This window comes from Equus przewalskii, chromosome 10 (assembly GCF_037783145.1).
Source record: "Equus przewalskii isolate Varuska chromosome 10, EquPr2, whole genome shotgun sequence".
Taxonomy (NCBI): domain Eukaryota; kingdom Metazoa; phylum Chordata; class Mammalia; order Perissodactyla; family Equidae; genus Equus; species Equus przewalskii.
In genome coordinates this window covers 1,544,920-1,558,924 of record NC_091840.1, presented here as the reverse complement: position 1 = coordinate 1,558,924, position 14,005 = coordinate 1,544,920, and the positions used below count along the sequence as shown (strand labels likewise).

Sequence of the window (14,005 nt, the reverse complement as noted above, 5' to 3'; positions counted from 1 at the left end):
ACAGCCACCAAGTCTACAGCAACTGGTCAAGGCAGCAAGAGAAAACAAGCACTACAGCCAAAAAGAACACTACCAGCTCAGAGACCCCAGACGCTCAACAAACCCCAGACAGAGGACACAGGAGGAGAGCCACGCAGGCACATCATCATCAAATTGCTAAAAACCAGGGATAAAGAAAGGATCTAAACAGCAGCCAGCAGGAAAAGTCACACTACGGACAGAGGAACATATGAGGACAGCCGACTTCCTGTTGGAAACACTGTGAGTGAGGAAACAGTGGAGCAAAACCGTCAATCTAGAATTCTTTACATGGCGAAAATATCCTTCAAAATGAAGAGAAAACACTCAGACATACAAAAGCTGCCCTGCACTGTAAGAAATATTGGAGTCCTCCAGGCAGCAGAGCACTGCCAGATGGAAACCCAGGTCTGCCTGGATTGGGAACCAGAAGGAGCCTTGATCACGACCAGGACCAACTCCCGAGCTGAGGATGAGAAGTGTGTCTCCAGTCCTACAGGGAAGCACCTAACTCCTACATGTTCAAACTAGACAACATTTTTCAATAAAAATAGTTTAATAGCTTTCACAAGAAACAAAGATTGAGAAATGGACAAGTACCAGGGCTGGCCCCCGGACCAAGTGGTTAAGTTCGAGCACTCTGCTGCAGCGGCCCAGGGTTTCACCAGTTCGACTCCTGGGCGCGGACATGGCACCACTCATCAGGCCACACTGAGGCGGCATCCCACATGCCACAAATAGAAGGACCCACAACTAAAAATAGACAACTATGTACTGGGGGGGCTTAGGAAAAAAAATTTGAAATCTTTAAAAAAAAAAAAAGAAATGGACAATTATCTATGTTGTAGCTCAGCCTGACTGCAGCCACACAGCCCTGTCTCACTCCTGGGAGGCCCCGACACACACCATCTTCTCACTTCTAGAACCTGTAATTCCACGTCGCAATGGTTTGAACTGTGTTACATATCCCAAACCCAGCACATGTTCTTTCCACTTCCGGCTATAAGCTCTAACATCATAAAAGCCTCAGTAGCTAATAACAAGCCCCAGGAATGTGATGGAATGGCTTTACTCACAAGCTGGGCTTTAACCAACCACAGCTGACAAACAGCTAATATGGCACAATGTACCAAAATTAGTAAAGCCCAAGCCCGGTCAGTGTTCACACTGCTCTCCATCCACTTAATTCTTTTCGTACCATCACAGTGTTACCTTATAGAACACATCAGGCACATACTGCTCGCTGCTGGACTCCTTGGCATAGCCGAGCTCAGGGGCGTCCTTGCACGGCAGCAGGCACTCATCACGGACCAGCGCCATGCACTGATTGGACACCTGGTACCCTTCAAAATGGACCTGGTTGTCGGGACCACCTGCAAGAGAGAGACCTTCGATGAGATATTCAAAGGACATCAACAGATATTCAACACAAGTCCACATCTGTTACTCTTCACTTCAGTCCAACAGAACAAACAAATTCCCAAGTTTGGCTTGGGTAAGAATTCAAAAATGTTTGATGGCAATTTTATGAGTAGCTTGAGCATATGGCCTTGAATGCAGGGCACAGAGATGCCACTGCAGCTCCTCAAACAGGTCCCAACAATGACATGTTCTCTCAGAACTGAGAAACAAGACTGTTAAACATTCTCCAATATCTGCGCAGAACTAAGCTTCGCGTCATCAAGTAATTGGGCTTTTGGTTTTTAATTACACCAGCGGCATGAACAACAAACAGAGCCCCACATTCCAGCAAACTCCCATTCTTGAGTGACGGAGGGATGTGGAGGTACAGAAGTGGAGGGCGGAAGAACAAGACCGAAACCATTTTCAGCACAAACAACGCCAGTACTTGTACTGCACGTACAGCGGTCTCCACCTCATGGAGACCTGCAGAGCCACAGCATCATTTAGTCACCACATGTAGGGGGTAGAGATGCCACCACAGGGTCATAGGCAGCACAGGGACCCCCCCGCCCTAGTCTCCTGACAATCCCACATGTGCCGCTTTCGCTGCACCATGCATCACCCTCCACACCTTTCACTCTTTACCTCTCTCGGACCCACTCCATAAAAATCTCCAATGTGACTCAAATCAGGGGCAAGGGTAGTGCAAAAAGCTGCTGAGAGGGAACAATCTGATCAAGTTAAGCCGAGCAGGAAGCTGGGTGAGACAAGAACCTGAAGTGAGAAGGATGGGCCATGCTGTGAAAGGCAGGTCCTCAGTCCTTGCAAGAGACAAGACCAGACCGTGCAGACGGCCAACTCCGACCGCAGACAAATGTGTTTCCAGAATCCAGGCTTTGGAGACCTAAACCCCTCGCCGCCCAAGATCTCTGCTTTAGTTTCTTTGACAAAAATAGAATTAAGTTATTGACGAGGCAACAGAAATTTTGACTGTCTGGCTTTCAAACATTTATTAGAAACCAGACCTGATGGCCAAGCAATCAGAAAATGTGAAGGACGGGGGCAGAGCCAGCCTCCAGTGGGGACCAGCCAGGGGCCTGCTGTCTGCTCCACTCTGCACACCAGAGGCCAAAAGCAGCTGGCTTCCAAATGCTGAGTCAAACTGGGCTCCAAAGGCCCACTCGGCAACCAAGTCTAGTACCTTCTCCCCGGCCCTCACTCCCAAACTCGAGAGAGGTGGCCAAGCCTGGGCAACGACCACTGATTAACATTGAGGAGTCAAACACAGGGCGCTTCAGCCTCTGGCGAGTTCGGGGATATGAACGTCGACCTCAAGTGAGCACTGGTTTAGAAGGAGCAGAGGTGAAGGTCACGGAGGAGCGGGGAGGAGCTGCCCACGGGATGTGTGTCTGGCCACTGTTCTACTTTGGGCACTGTAAACCTGCACTGGTTTTTAAATTGATCATTGAAGTGTGATAGGTCATTAGAGAAAGAGGAAACCTGGCCTTTGAGAACCAGAGAAAAGTGGAAAGCAGTACACGTAAAACTGAAAGCTGCTAAAAAAAAAAAAAGCAAAATGAGTCCACATGGATAGCCTCCAAAGACAGATTCACTGAGAAGCGCAAGCTCTACTTTTCCATGTGGAGGAGCAAGAAATCCGGTCCTGACAGGTTTACTCACCCTTGCCAGAAACCTAATAATTGCTGAGATACAAAGGAGGCCAGATAAGTTAAGCACCATTCCCCTCCCAAATCAGCGTGTCAGGAAACTCACACGTGGGACGGAAAGGGGCCGTGACAGGAAGAACTCAGCTGCAACTGAGTCTGAGATGCAGCCTCAGAAAGTAACTTTCACAACCCAGAGAAATGGATGCCCCAAATGACCAAGACACAGACATAGTGTTGTGGCAGGGAGTGTGAACGGGCTCTGTGATGCATCTGCCCCCACCAGATCCTTGAGGTTCACGTGAGCAAACATCACACACAATCAGTACTCTTTCTCTCTGAAAGTGTCACACTAGAGAAGCTCTTGAGGGAAGGGGTAGACAGACACGAGACAAGGGGGTGAGGTCTCCGCATCAGGGCCAGCACCCGGCCTTGCAGCTTCGGCAGCAGCTTTGGGCAGAACAGAGGGCACTGTGCCTGCAGAAGCACCATGAACCCAGTGGTGCAATGGTCAGTCTCCTGGGAGACAGCCACACACACGCACACGCACACGCACACACACACCTGCTTCTTCGCGTCCCATCAGGATCTCAGGGATGGGACTGCGGCAAGGGCATTTCAAACAGGTCCCCAGAGTACCAACATGTCCCTGGTCAAGAATCACTGATGCAGGGAAGAGCACACTTTATTTGGAGTTAGAAGATCTATGATGCTTTGGATAACCACCCTTCTGTTCGCTACCCCCCTGAAAAATGGAGAGAATTTTAAGTCTGAGCACCTCACAACGTTACCAAGAGGGAGGACTCGGCAGACACATGAAAAGGACTCTAACTGCAGACCTTATCATAAATTAGTTACTGTCTCACAGCTCTAAAACCTTTCAGTAAAATGCCGATTTCAGAGGCAAAAATTCCATGGACGATCCATAATTTCCAAACTCCCAACAAGAGGTATGACTCAATAATTGAAGGTACAGGCAGCCCCAAGTTAGAAACTATTTATAATTCTAAAAATGTGCCAGTTCTTTTGGCCCATCAAATAATTCCCCATAGAAACAGTAATTAAAAGGGTTAGGTTACCATGTGAGCCCATGGAAGCCTAAAACAGTAGTCCTCATGAGGAGCAGTTCTGGAAATCTGTGAAGGTGATTTTTGGTCATCTCAACGATGGCGGGCGGACTGCCAGCTTTAGTGGGCTGGAGCCAAAGATGTCAGATGTCTTGCTGTGTTCTGGGGAGTCCCACATAACAAAGTGGTGTTCCACATCCCACAGGACCTTGAAAGTTCCCTGCACACTCAATGTAGGCAAAAACCCCTATTTATGATGATCTGAGATTAGAATCATTTATATTTTATATATAACCACACAAAAAAACAGACCGTTTTAACGTGGTGAACTCTCCAGGAGTGCGATACTGTGTAAGCTGAGGGAAGGGACACTTCAGCCCACAGCTTCACAGACAGTCGCTGAATGTCTCAGGAAACCAGGTCACTGATGGCGAGGCCAGTGGACGTGACCTGCCATCCAGCCAGTGCAGGGCCCACCCCACACAAGCGTCAGTCCCCAAGCAGTGACATGCTGAAACACACTGCTTTATTACATATTTCGTTACTATTTCCCCTTTACGTTATGGTTAGGCTACTACTCTGCTTTCTTTTTCAGAATTATATGTGTAGGCAGGTATGTTATCCATGAATTTTGTTTTCTACATAGTAAAGGGGCAACACAAGATGTTCTAAAAAGGGGGTGTCCAGTCTGATAGGTTTGAAAACTACCAGTCTGAATTACTGTACCCAGAATATGAGCCTAAACGAAGACAAAGGGGTTACGTGATGCAAGGAGTAGAAACATAATCCTTTTGTCCCCTTCGTCAAATACAGAGCTGGCCTGGCAAAACCCCAGATTCTGTAGAGGCTGTCTGCCCCCCGCTCCCCTCCCCGGCACCCAGTCTCTGCCCTGCTGCTGCTGCCCTAAGTGCTCCCTCACAGCAGGGCCCTGGCCAGGCCCCACACAGAAGTCTCCATGCTGCAGAGCTGCTGAATCATTCAATCCCAGTCAAGACTCCCAGCCACTCTCCTCAGCACCTGACCCAACGACAATCTAGGAAAGTAAATCTGACTTAACTAACCCACATGTGCAAGATACTGCCATCGCCCCTCACTCACACTCACACGTGCAAGACACTGCCATCGCCCCTCACTCACACTCACACGTGCAAGACACTGCCATCGCCCCTCACTCACACTCACACGTGCAAGACACTGCCATCGCCCCTCACTCACACTCACACGTGCAAGACACTGCCATCGCCCCTCACTCACACTCACACGTGCAAGACACTGCCATCGCCCCTCACTCACACTCACACGTGCAAGACACTGCCATCGCCCCTCACTCACTCACACGTGCAAGACACTGCCATCGCCCCTCACTCACTCACACGTGCAAGACTGCCATCGCCCCTCACTCACATCACACGTGCAAGACACTGCCATCGCCCCTCACTCACTCACACGTGCAAGACTGCCATCGCCCCTCACTCACACTCACACGTGCAAGACACTGCCATCGCCCCTCACTCACTCACACGTGCAAGACACTGCCATCACCCCTCACTCACACTCACACGTGCAAGACACTGCCATCGCCCCCACTCACACTCACACGTGCAAGACACTGCCATCGCCCTCACTCACACTCACACGTGCAAGACACTGCCATCGCCCCTCACTCACACTCACACGTGCAAGACACTGCCATCACCCCTCACTCACACTCACACGTGCAAGACTGCCATCACCCCTCACTCACACTCACACGTGCAAGACTGCCATCACCCCCTCACTCAAAGTGCATTCACTTCAAAAAGGTGTCTCTGAAACTAAGTGGATCTTAAAGCAATGGATCTTAAAAATTCAGTGTGAAAGACACTTTTCTTCGTGGTTCCCACAGCAGTGGTAACAAGCTCAATTGGGATTAATAGAGGCTCCACTTACTCACATGCTTGGGCTGTTTGTAAACTGGTGTTTGTTAAACTGAGGGGTGTTTCTTTCTATAGAACTAGGAGAAGAACGGTTAAGAAGTGGATTATCACCTCTGCGAGGGTAGAAACCAGGTCTTCACAGGATTAAGGTTATTGTTGACTTTTAAAAACTGACCAGGGCTGGCACCGTGGCCGAGTGATTAAGTTCGCCCGCTCCGCTGCAGGCGGCCCAGTGTTTCATCAGTTCAAATCCTGGGCACAGACATGGCACCGCTCATCGAGCCACGGTGAGGCAGCGTCCCACATGCCACAACGAGAAGGACCCACAACTAAGAACATACAACTACGTACCGCGGGGCTTTGGGGAGAAAAAGGAAAAAAATAAAATCTTTAAAAAAAAAAACAAAACTGACCAGGGGCCGGCCCAGTGGCACCGCGGTTAAGTTGGCACGTTCAGCTTCTCGGCGGCCCGGGTTTCACCGGTTCGGATCCTGGGTGTGGACATGGCACTGCTTGGCATGCCATGCTGCGGCAGGCATCCCACATATAAAGTAGAGGAAGATGGGCACCAGTGTAGCTCAGGGCCAGGCTTCCTCAGCAAAAAGAGGAGGACTGGCAGTAGTTAGCTCAGGGCTAATCTTCCTCAAAAAGAACAAACAAAAAAAAAGCAACTGACCAGAGCCAGCCCTGATGGCCTAGTGGCTAAAGTCTGGCATGCTCTGCTTTGGCAGCCTGGGTTCAGGTCCTGGGCATGGAACCACACCACTCATCTGTCAGTAGCCATGCTGTGGCAGCAGCTCACAGAGAAGAACTAGAGGGACTTACAACTAGAAGATACAACTACGTACCAGGGCTTTCAAGAGGGGGATAAAAAAGAGAGGAAGACTGGCAACAGATGTTAGCTCAGGACAAATCTTTCCCAGAAAGACAAACAAACAAACAAAAACCTGATCAAATAGATTGTTTTCATGAGTTGGTTCTCCAAGTTTCAAATTCCTATTCTTTTTAATTTTTTATTTTTTTGCTGAGGAAGATTCGCCCTGAGCTATCCACTGCCAATCGTCCTCTTTTCATATGTGAGCCGCTGCCACAGCATGGCCACTGACGAGTGGTGTAAGTCCACATCTGGGAACTGAACCTAGACCGTGGAAGCATAGTGTGCCGAACTTAACCACTAGGCCACTGAGGCTGGCCCATCCTATTCCTTTTAAATTGTACGGTCCTATGTCTGGCTATTTTTTAGGATAGGATCTCAAGTATATTATAAAAGATTTGGTTTGGGGCCAGATTGGTGGTGCAGCGGATTGGTAAGTTGCATGTTTCGCTTCAGCAGCCAGGGGTTCACCGGTTCAGATCCTGGGTGCAGATATGGCACTGCTTGGCAAGCTATGCTGTGGTAGGCGTCCCACATAGAAAGTGGAGGAAGATGGGCATGGATGTTAGCTCAGGGCCAGTCTTCCTCAGCAAAAAAAAAAAAAGAGGAGGATTGGCAGCAGATGTTACCTTAGGGCTAATCTTCCTCAAAAAAAAAAAAGATTTGGTGGCACTTTTTTATAGGCTGCAATCTTTTACTATTATGTATTTATGATGAACACCAACACATAATATAATACATGTAACATCACAATATGCATGTCACTCCCAACACAGCTTTATGGAAATGGTTTCTTAAAATAATACTCCCACTCATGATGTCAAAAATAAACAAGTAACAGAAACAGCAAATCCCTTTTCTCCTGCATAGCCAGACAAAGAGTCATCTTTGGTTACTGGAAAGCGGCAAAGACAGCCCCAAGCTCAGGTCCAGAACCAAGTTCACATGGACTTGGGATGAAAGAGTGAACTAGAGAAGAGCTGCATCGAGGCCCCAATTCTAATTCTAGTAATTTTGCGGGTGATGCTGTCAGCTCAGCCTAAGTTCTGGTTACCACAAACCGAAGAGAGGAATCTGTATCTCACAGCCCCATTAAGAAAATCCATTGTAACTGAGTTAAGGATGAAAGAGGAACAAAATATATTAACAAGGTAGTAATATTTACAACATGACTCTGTCCCTGCTTATACCTGTAGCCACTGCAGTAACAAACTTGGAGCCAAAATGTCCGTCTGGAGAGAGTCGACATATGTTGGGATGCTTATTTTGGAAGTCTCCTGCAGTGATACATTCTTCTGAACTCAGGAAATATGTGTCCTAAGATAAGAGAACCAGTATATCAAGTTTTACAGCATCATGTCAAATATTCTTCTATTTCTTCTTTAGAAAATATTAAGAACTATAACATGTCAAAAATGACACTGAAACAAATACCTACAACTCTTAGCCATTATAGACTCCTCACATAAAGCCATGCATAACTAGTTAAGGCCAGAAGCACTGGGCAATCCTCCCCCACAGGCTGACTTCCAAAAAGCACTGGTTTGTAAGGGTCAGGTGAGTTTTGCTCTACAAAACAGAATCAAAAGGCCCAGCCTTAATTTATCAAGAAGACTGTGCTGGAAAATCATTTAGTCTAGCGGCCAGTGCAGTGGTGTGGTGGTTAAGTTCGCACATTCCATCTCAGCAGCCCAGGGTTCATGGGTTCAGATCCCAGGCAGGGACCTACACATTGCTCACCAAGCCATGTTGCGGCGGTGTCCCACATACAAAATAGAGGAAGACTGGCACAATACTATTTTTCTTTTGAGAAAGATTGGCCCTGAGCTAACATCTGTATCCATGCCCATCTTCTTCTACTTTGTATGTGGGAACCCTGCCACAGCATGGCCTGACAAGCGATGCATAGGTCCGCACCAGGATCCAAACCAGCAAACCCTGGCCACCAAAGCGGAACGTGCGAACTTAACTGCTGTGCCAACGGGCTGGCCCCGGAAGACTGGCACAGATGTTAGCTCAGGGACGATCCTCCTCAAGCAAAAAAAAAGAGGAAGACTGGCACAGATGTTAGCTCAAGGACAATCCTCCTCAAGCAAAAAAAAGAGGAAGACTGGCAACAGACGTTAGCTCAGGGACAATCTTCCTCACCAAAAAAGAATAATCATCATAATTTGGTCTAAAAGCCAGGATGAGCTGTACAGAGACCCCCGTGAGAGTGTGAGCCAGAGCTAGTTTGTAACCAAGCTGCAGGCTAAGTCAGTGAGTATTCCTGTCCCACCTCACCTTATTTCGACTGTAACGAACTGTACCCTTTCGGGTGTCTTCCGAGACAAGGTCTGTAAATATCCAACCAACCTGCATAAAAGAGGAAAATATCTTCTGAGTCTCTCCCTAAAATAGATGACAAATGTTTCCCGGCTTCTGCCCAGAGAGCTTAACAATAATGTTCTCAGCAAGAGACTCCTGTGAGCCCGTTCTTTCTTCGTAGATGACTCAGTTCCTCAAGTAAGCTATTAGGCCACACCAGGGCTTTCAAACTCTACTCAGTTGAAACTGGCCACCCTCCTTCTGGTACTGCTGGCTTGGAGATGAGGGTAAACAACCAGAGCTCATTTACTCATTAAACAAAGTCTTCCATGGCACCAACTCTGGGCCTAGCACTGTGCTAGGCGCAGTGGACTCTGGGGTGAACAAGATTAACAGAATGCGACGGAAAAGGGAACTTATACTCCAAAGAGGAAGACAGACAATGAGCTGGCAAATCAAGATGCTAGGACTTTCTCTGCAAGATAAAAAAACAGACTCCCTAGAAAAGGCACTAAAAATAAGAAGGAATGATACAATGGAGACTTCGCCCAGCTGCTCCTTTGAGCCCCACTGTAGGACTCAAACAAAGGAAGCTTCTGAGGGTACAAGGATCTGAAATCCCCATCACTGGGGCACCCTAACAGCAGTCCCAGAGCTCAGGGCAGGGTCAGCACCCCCCAGTGCGTCCTGTCACAGCTACACTGCCCGTCTGTATGCTCTGTGATCCCTCGGCTCTTTGCCCACGAACTTCACAGCTGGTTCCCCATCCTGAACTAGAGCCTGGCTGGGAGGTTTACGAGTGGGGCTAGACTCCAGACACCCCACTTCAGTCTTCTGGAGAACTAATCTGGTGCCCATGACTCACTCCAGCACAACCCTGATACTGAACTCTTCAAATCTATCTCCTGCAGACATGACCAGGAAATTCAGAGATTTCCATTTTCTCTAAAAATTCCTAATGAACAAACAACCCAAGAAGGATGGAGATGAAGAAAACAAGACTTAAAGGATAAATGTAATTAAGCAGTAAATACAGCAGAACCAAGATTGAGCTGAGATAAATAAGGGTAAGGAACTAGTGTTTAGAAGAAAGGTATTTAAGTAACTTCAAGATCTTCTATTATAGTTATGATTATCATGAATTATGAGTCTATAACAAACAAAAGTCAAAAAACTGTACCGATTTCTCTTTTGAATGAGAAACTTCCAGAATTTAACCCTAAATATGAACCTAAATCAAGATATAGACTCCTTGTTAGAAATAAAAGGACATTTTTCTCATAAAACTTTTTTCTTAAAATGGTATAGCCACTTTGCTCTATAAAATTCCTAGGTTATAAAGCACATTTCCAGTTTTCCCCCATTTATCTGCAGGGACTTTATTTTTCACTGCCTAAATTGATTAGGAAATAAAAGATAAAACTTACAGAGCTATTAATAGTTACTTTCTAAGATTTGTTCATATTCACAGTTCAACACGTAGCTATAAAAACTCATCTTTAAAGTTCCTGGGAATGTTATCAAGTATGTGAGATAACTAGATCAGCAGCCTCAAAGAGGCTCCCTTGTCTTCTAACCCACCCAGTAAAACTAGCAAGGCTTAATGTGCAGATGCCTACAACTATACACAGGAAGTTCAATGATGGTGACGAAGGAACACCAGGACCTCCCAGTGCACGGGACAGAAAACTGACGCTGTGAACGAGGCCTTTGCCATAGGCAGCAAAGACACATGAAGGGAGAGCTTACACCTAAGGGGACGTGCCACAGTGGGTGGGCAGGACACACAGCCTGGTGTCAAGGTGCCCTCTCAGGCAGGAAGAAGGGGTCTTGCTCCCGCTGCTCCTTCTCTCCCCGCTTTGAAACAGTCCCCCAGAGGTGCGGCTGGCAGACTTAAATATAACAGCTCCTGCATCGGGATTGATTTATTTTTTATGCTCAGGGAAATGTTCTCATTTTACTTTAAATCAGAGAAACATAAAAGCTATTGGCACCCAATAAACACAAATGAGGCTTTAAAACAAGCCGGGCCTGCACCTGACCTTGTACAGCTGGGAGTTCAGTCCCAGATGAGGCCTTACCACGCCACCCACCTGGATGTCCCCAACACAGAGCCCAAGTCCCCTCTCAAAGGCCTCAGTACCTTCCTCAGGCCGAGTTTGGCAGCAATTTCATCAACCACGTCAGCTTTTGGGTCTTCAAGAAGCTCCAAGCTGTTCTGTGTGCCAATCTGTCAGGGCATCAAAGGAGAACACGGGTTCAGAGCAGTGGGCTCAGGAAAGCAGCACAGCTGCTCCATTCCCTTCTGGCTCCGGGTCACAGAGGAGCACTGCTCTCCCCCTTACCAAAAAGAGGGTGACAGCAGCAGTAAAGCTTAAGGCCATCAGATAAAACACAACCGAAACCCCTCCAGGTTTTTCCCTTCTCAGGTGGCGTTGAGCTTTTGATCAAGACTCAGAACATGAAGACGCACTGTTCAGGCCGGTTTATGGCAGACAGCTCCATATCGAGTGTGTGACTATCCAGGACTAAGGCAGGCTCTCTACACGGTTTCCTAAGGTTCCTCCATTGGGGAAAGAAGTTAGTTTCAAAACCCTGTTGGATAGTCACACTCCAAATAGGTTGTGGCTAGCTTAGGCAAGATGAGAGCTGTAAGGTAACATTCATTCCCAGAAAACAGCCTTGGAAAATTCGTGTGCAGCTCCTACAGAGACATTGTCCTACAGGGACAATGCTTAGCTTCCCTGGTAAGACACTGAGAGAGCGACCGACAGGCAAACCCTAAGCAAATGAAAAGGCTTCTGTGACCGGTTACCTGCTGGCTGGTGGGCAGACTGCTAGGCTCGGGACAGCAGGTGGGCTCGTGATCCAGCCAGCTCACACGCAACCTAAACTGGCCACAGGACCCCAACTTCCTGCAGTTGGCAAAACCTGCCGAAACCTTTAATCTGCATTGAAATGCAGCTCGTGGGTCATTAATAGTAAGTATTGTACAGAGCAGAAACCCCAGCCATAGGAATAGGAAAGTGAAGATAATCCCAAATTGAGTTATACTAATTGGGTATATCCTTGTAAATTAGTCAAATTCTGGCAAAAGAACAAAAGAACTTTATGTTGCTGGGTATTACCCATATGGAGATCATTAATACCTCCAGAGCATAGGTCAAGTCACAAACTCAGAACAAATCTGAGGATTTTGTTTCAACATGTGGCAGCATGAGCTTCAACTTCTAATGAGCTAGAGGTTATTAGAGGTCAACCGTTTCAACCTCCAGGATCCCCAAATTGGGAGCGCCAACGATGCTGTTAGTAATCCGGTCGCCAGAAGCTTCAGTTCCAATTTTTTGTTCAGTCATCCTCTTAACAGAACAGTTGAAACTCTTCATGAAAGAGACCCTCTACAAAACTGACTTTGGACGTCGTGTGCTTCAAAAAGCAGCCTCCTGATTGCAGAGCGCACTTCATGCCCTAAGGGTTAGGTAATCAGGGTCTCTCGTAGGGTCTCTGTTGCCATCTAGTGTCTCCTTCTAAATGAACCATCACAAAGGCCCTGTCCAACTCTTCATCTGCAGCTCTCAGGAAATACTGAAAATGTCGGGGGGGAGAGGGAGGGGAGTAGACTACACACACAATCTGTATAAATACAGCCATGGAAGACAAGGGCATTTGTGCAGGAGCCACAAACCTGCACAACAGCCAGTGGCCACAAGGCCTGCAGTTTCAGGTTCTTTAAAAAGCAGGCCGGTCCCGGAGCAATCTCCAGAACACAGCGCAAGGGGACAAAGGTGTGAACGGTATGGTAAACATCCAAAGAAACAGAGGATGTGTGCGTATCTCCTTATAGTAAAAAATCAAACTTTAGAAGTCTGAACCAAAAATTTTTTAAAGTGGGGGCCACTTGTGGGGGAAGGAAGGAAACAGGATGAAAGGGAATGCCTTGTTTGTAGATTTGATGTTGGAAATGTATAAATTTTTCTTTTCCAACATTTTTTTAAATAAAAAGTGTCAAACATAGAACAAACTTTAAAGAATGTTAGGGTGAACACCCATATACCCACCACCTAGACTCAGTCATTAATATTTACTACACTCTATCCATTCCTCTAGCCATCCCTCAATCCATCTTATTTTTTCGTTGCACTTCACGGTAAACTACGGACACAAATCTACCTCCCCCTCACTATTTCGGCATGCATTTCACTAACTAGAATGCAACATATATACAGTTTTCACTTTTGTAGTAAATTTACATACAACAAAAAGCACTATATATTTTATATAGTTATGTAACAAATTAAAAATATATATGTATAAAACCAACCCCTAAAGATTGAAAAGAAAACAAATGAACATAAATGTATAACTAAATATGTAATTAGTTGGTGGCAAAATCACACAGAGAGGACATTCCAAGTGACTTAAAATACAGTGACCCAGCGCCCGTCCCTAGTGGGTACACCCTAAAGACTCCCCCTCCCACCAAAAAATTTTGAAACTGTTTTCAGTCCTATACCGGTGGTGATTTGGGTACTGTTATTCTGGGACAATGTGTGTGGCACAGGGTAAAGAATATGAGTAATTCTGTGATTCTCTACCTCCATCATCCCTGGGGCTGACTATACGTGGGGGAGACACAGAATTACAGCTGGTACCCAACTGATGATGGTTTGACTCATGATTTTTCGACTTTATGAAGGTGCAAAAGCCATATGCATTCAGTAAAAACTGTACTTATACTGTGATCTTTGATCTTTT

General features: G+C 46.7%; 1 protein-coding gene across 1 annotated transcript in view; it reads right to left on the bottom strand.

The window, feature by feature from the left end:
• The window catches only part of NPLOC4 (NPL4 homolog, ubiquitin recognition factor), a 70,654-nt gene that overhangs the window by 33,075 nt on the left and 23,574 nt on the right, over positions 1 to 14,005 (bottom strand). The window contains exons 9-12 of the mRNA XM_070561331.1: positions 11,394 to 11,480; positions 9,227 to 9,298; positions 8,134 to 8,260; positions 1,231 to 1,391 (exon numbers count right to left, since the gene is read on the bottom strand). Coding sequence (XP_070417432.1) covers positions 1,231 to 1,391; positions 8,134 to 8,260; positions 9,227 to 9,298; positions 11,394 to 11,480 — 447 coding nt within the window. The remainder of the gene's footprint in view (positions 1 to 1,230; positions 1,392 to 8,133; positions 8,261 to 9,226; positions 9,299 to 11,393; positions 11,481 to 14,005) is intronic.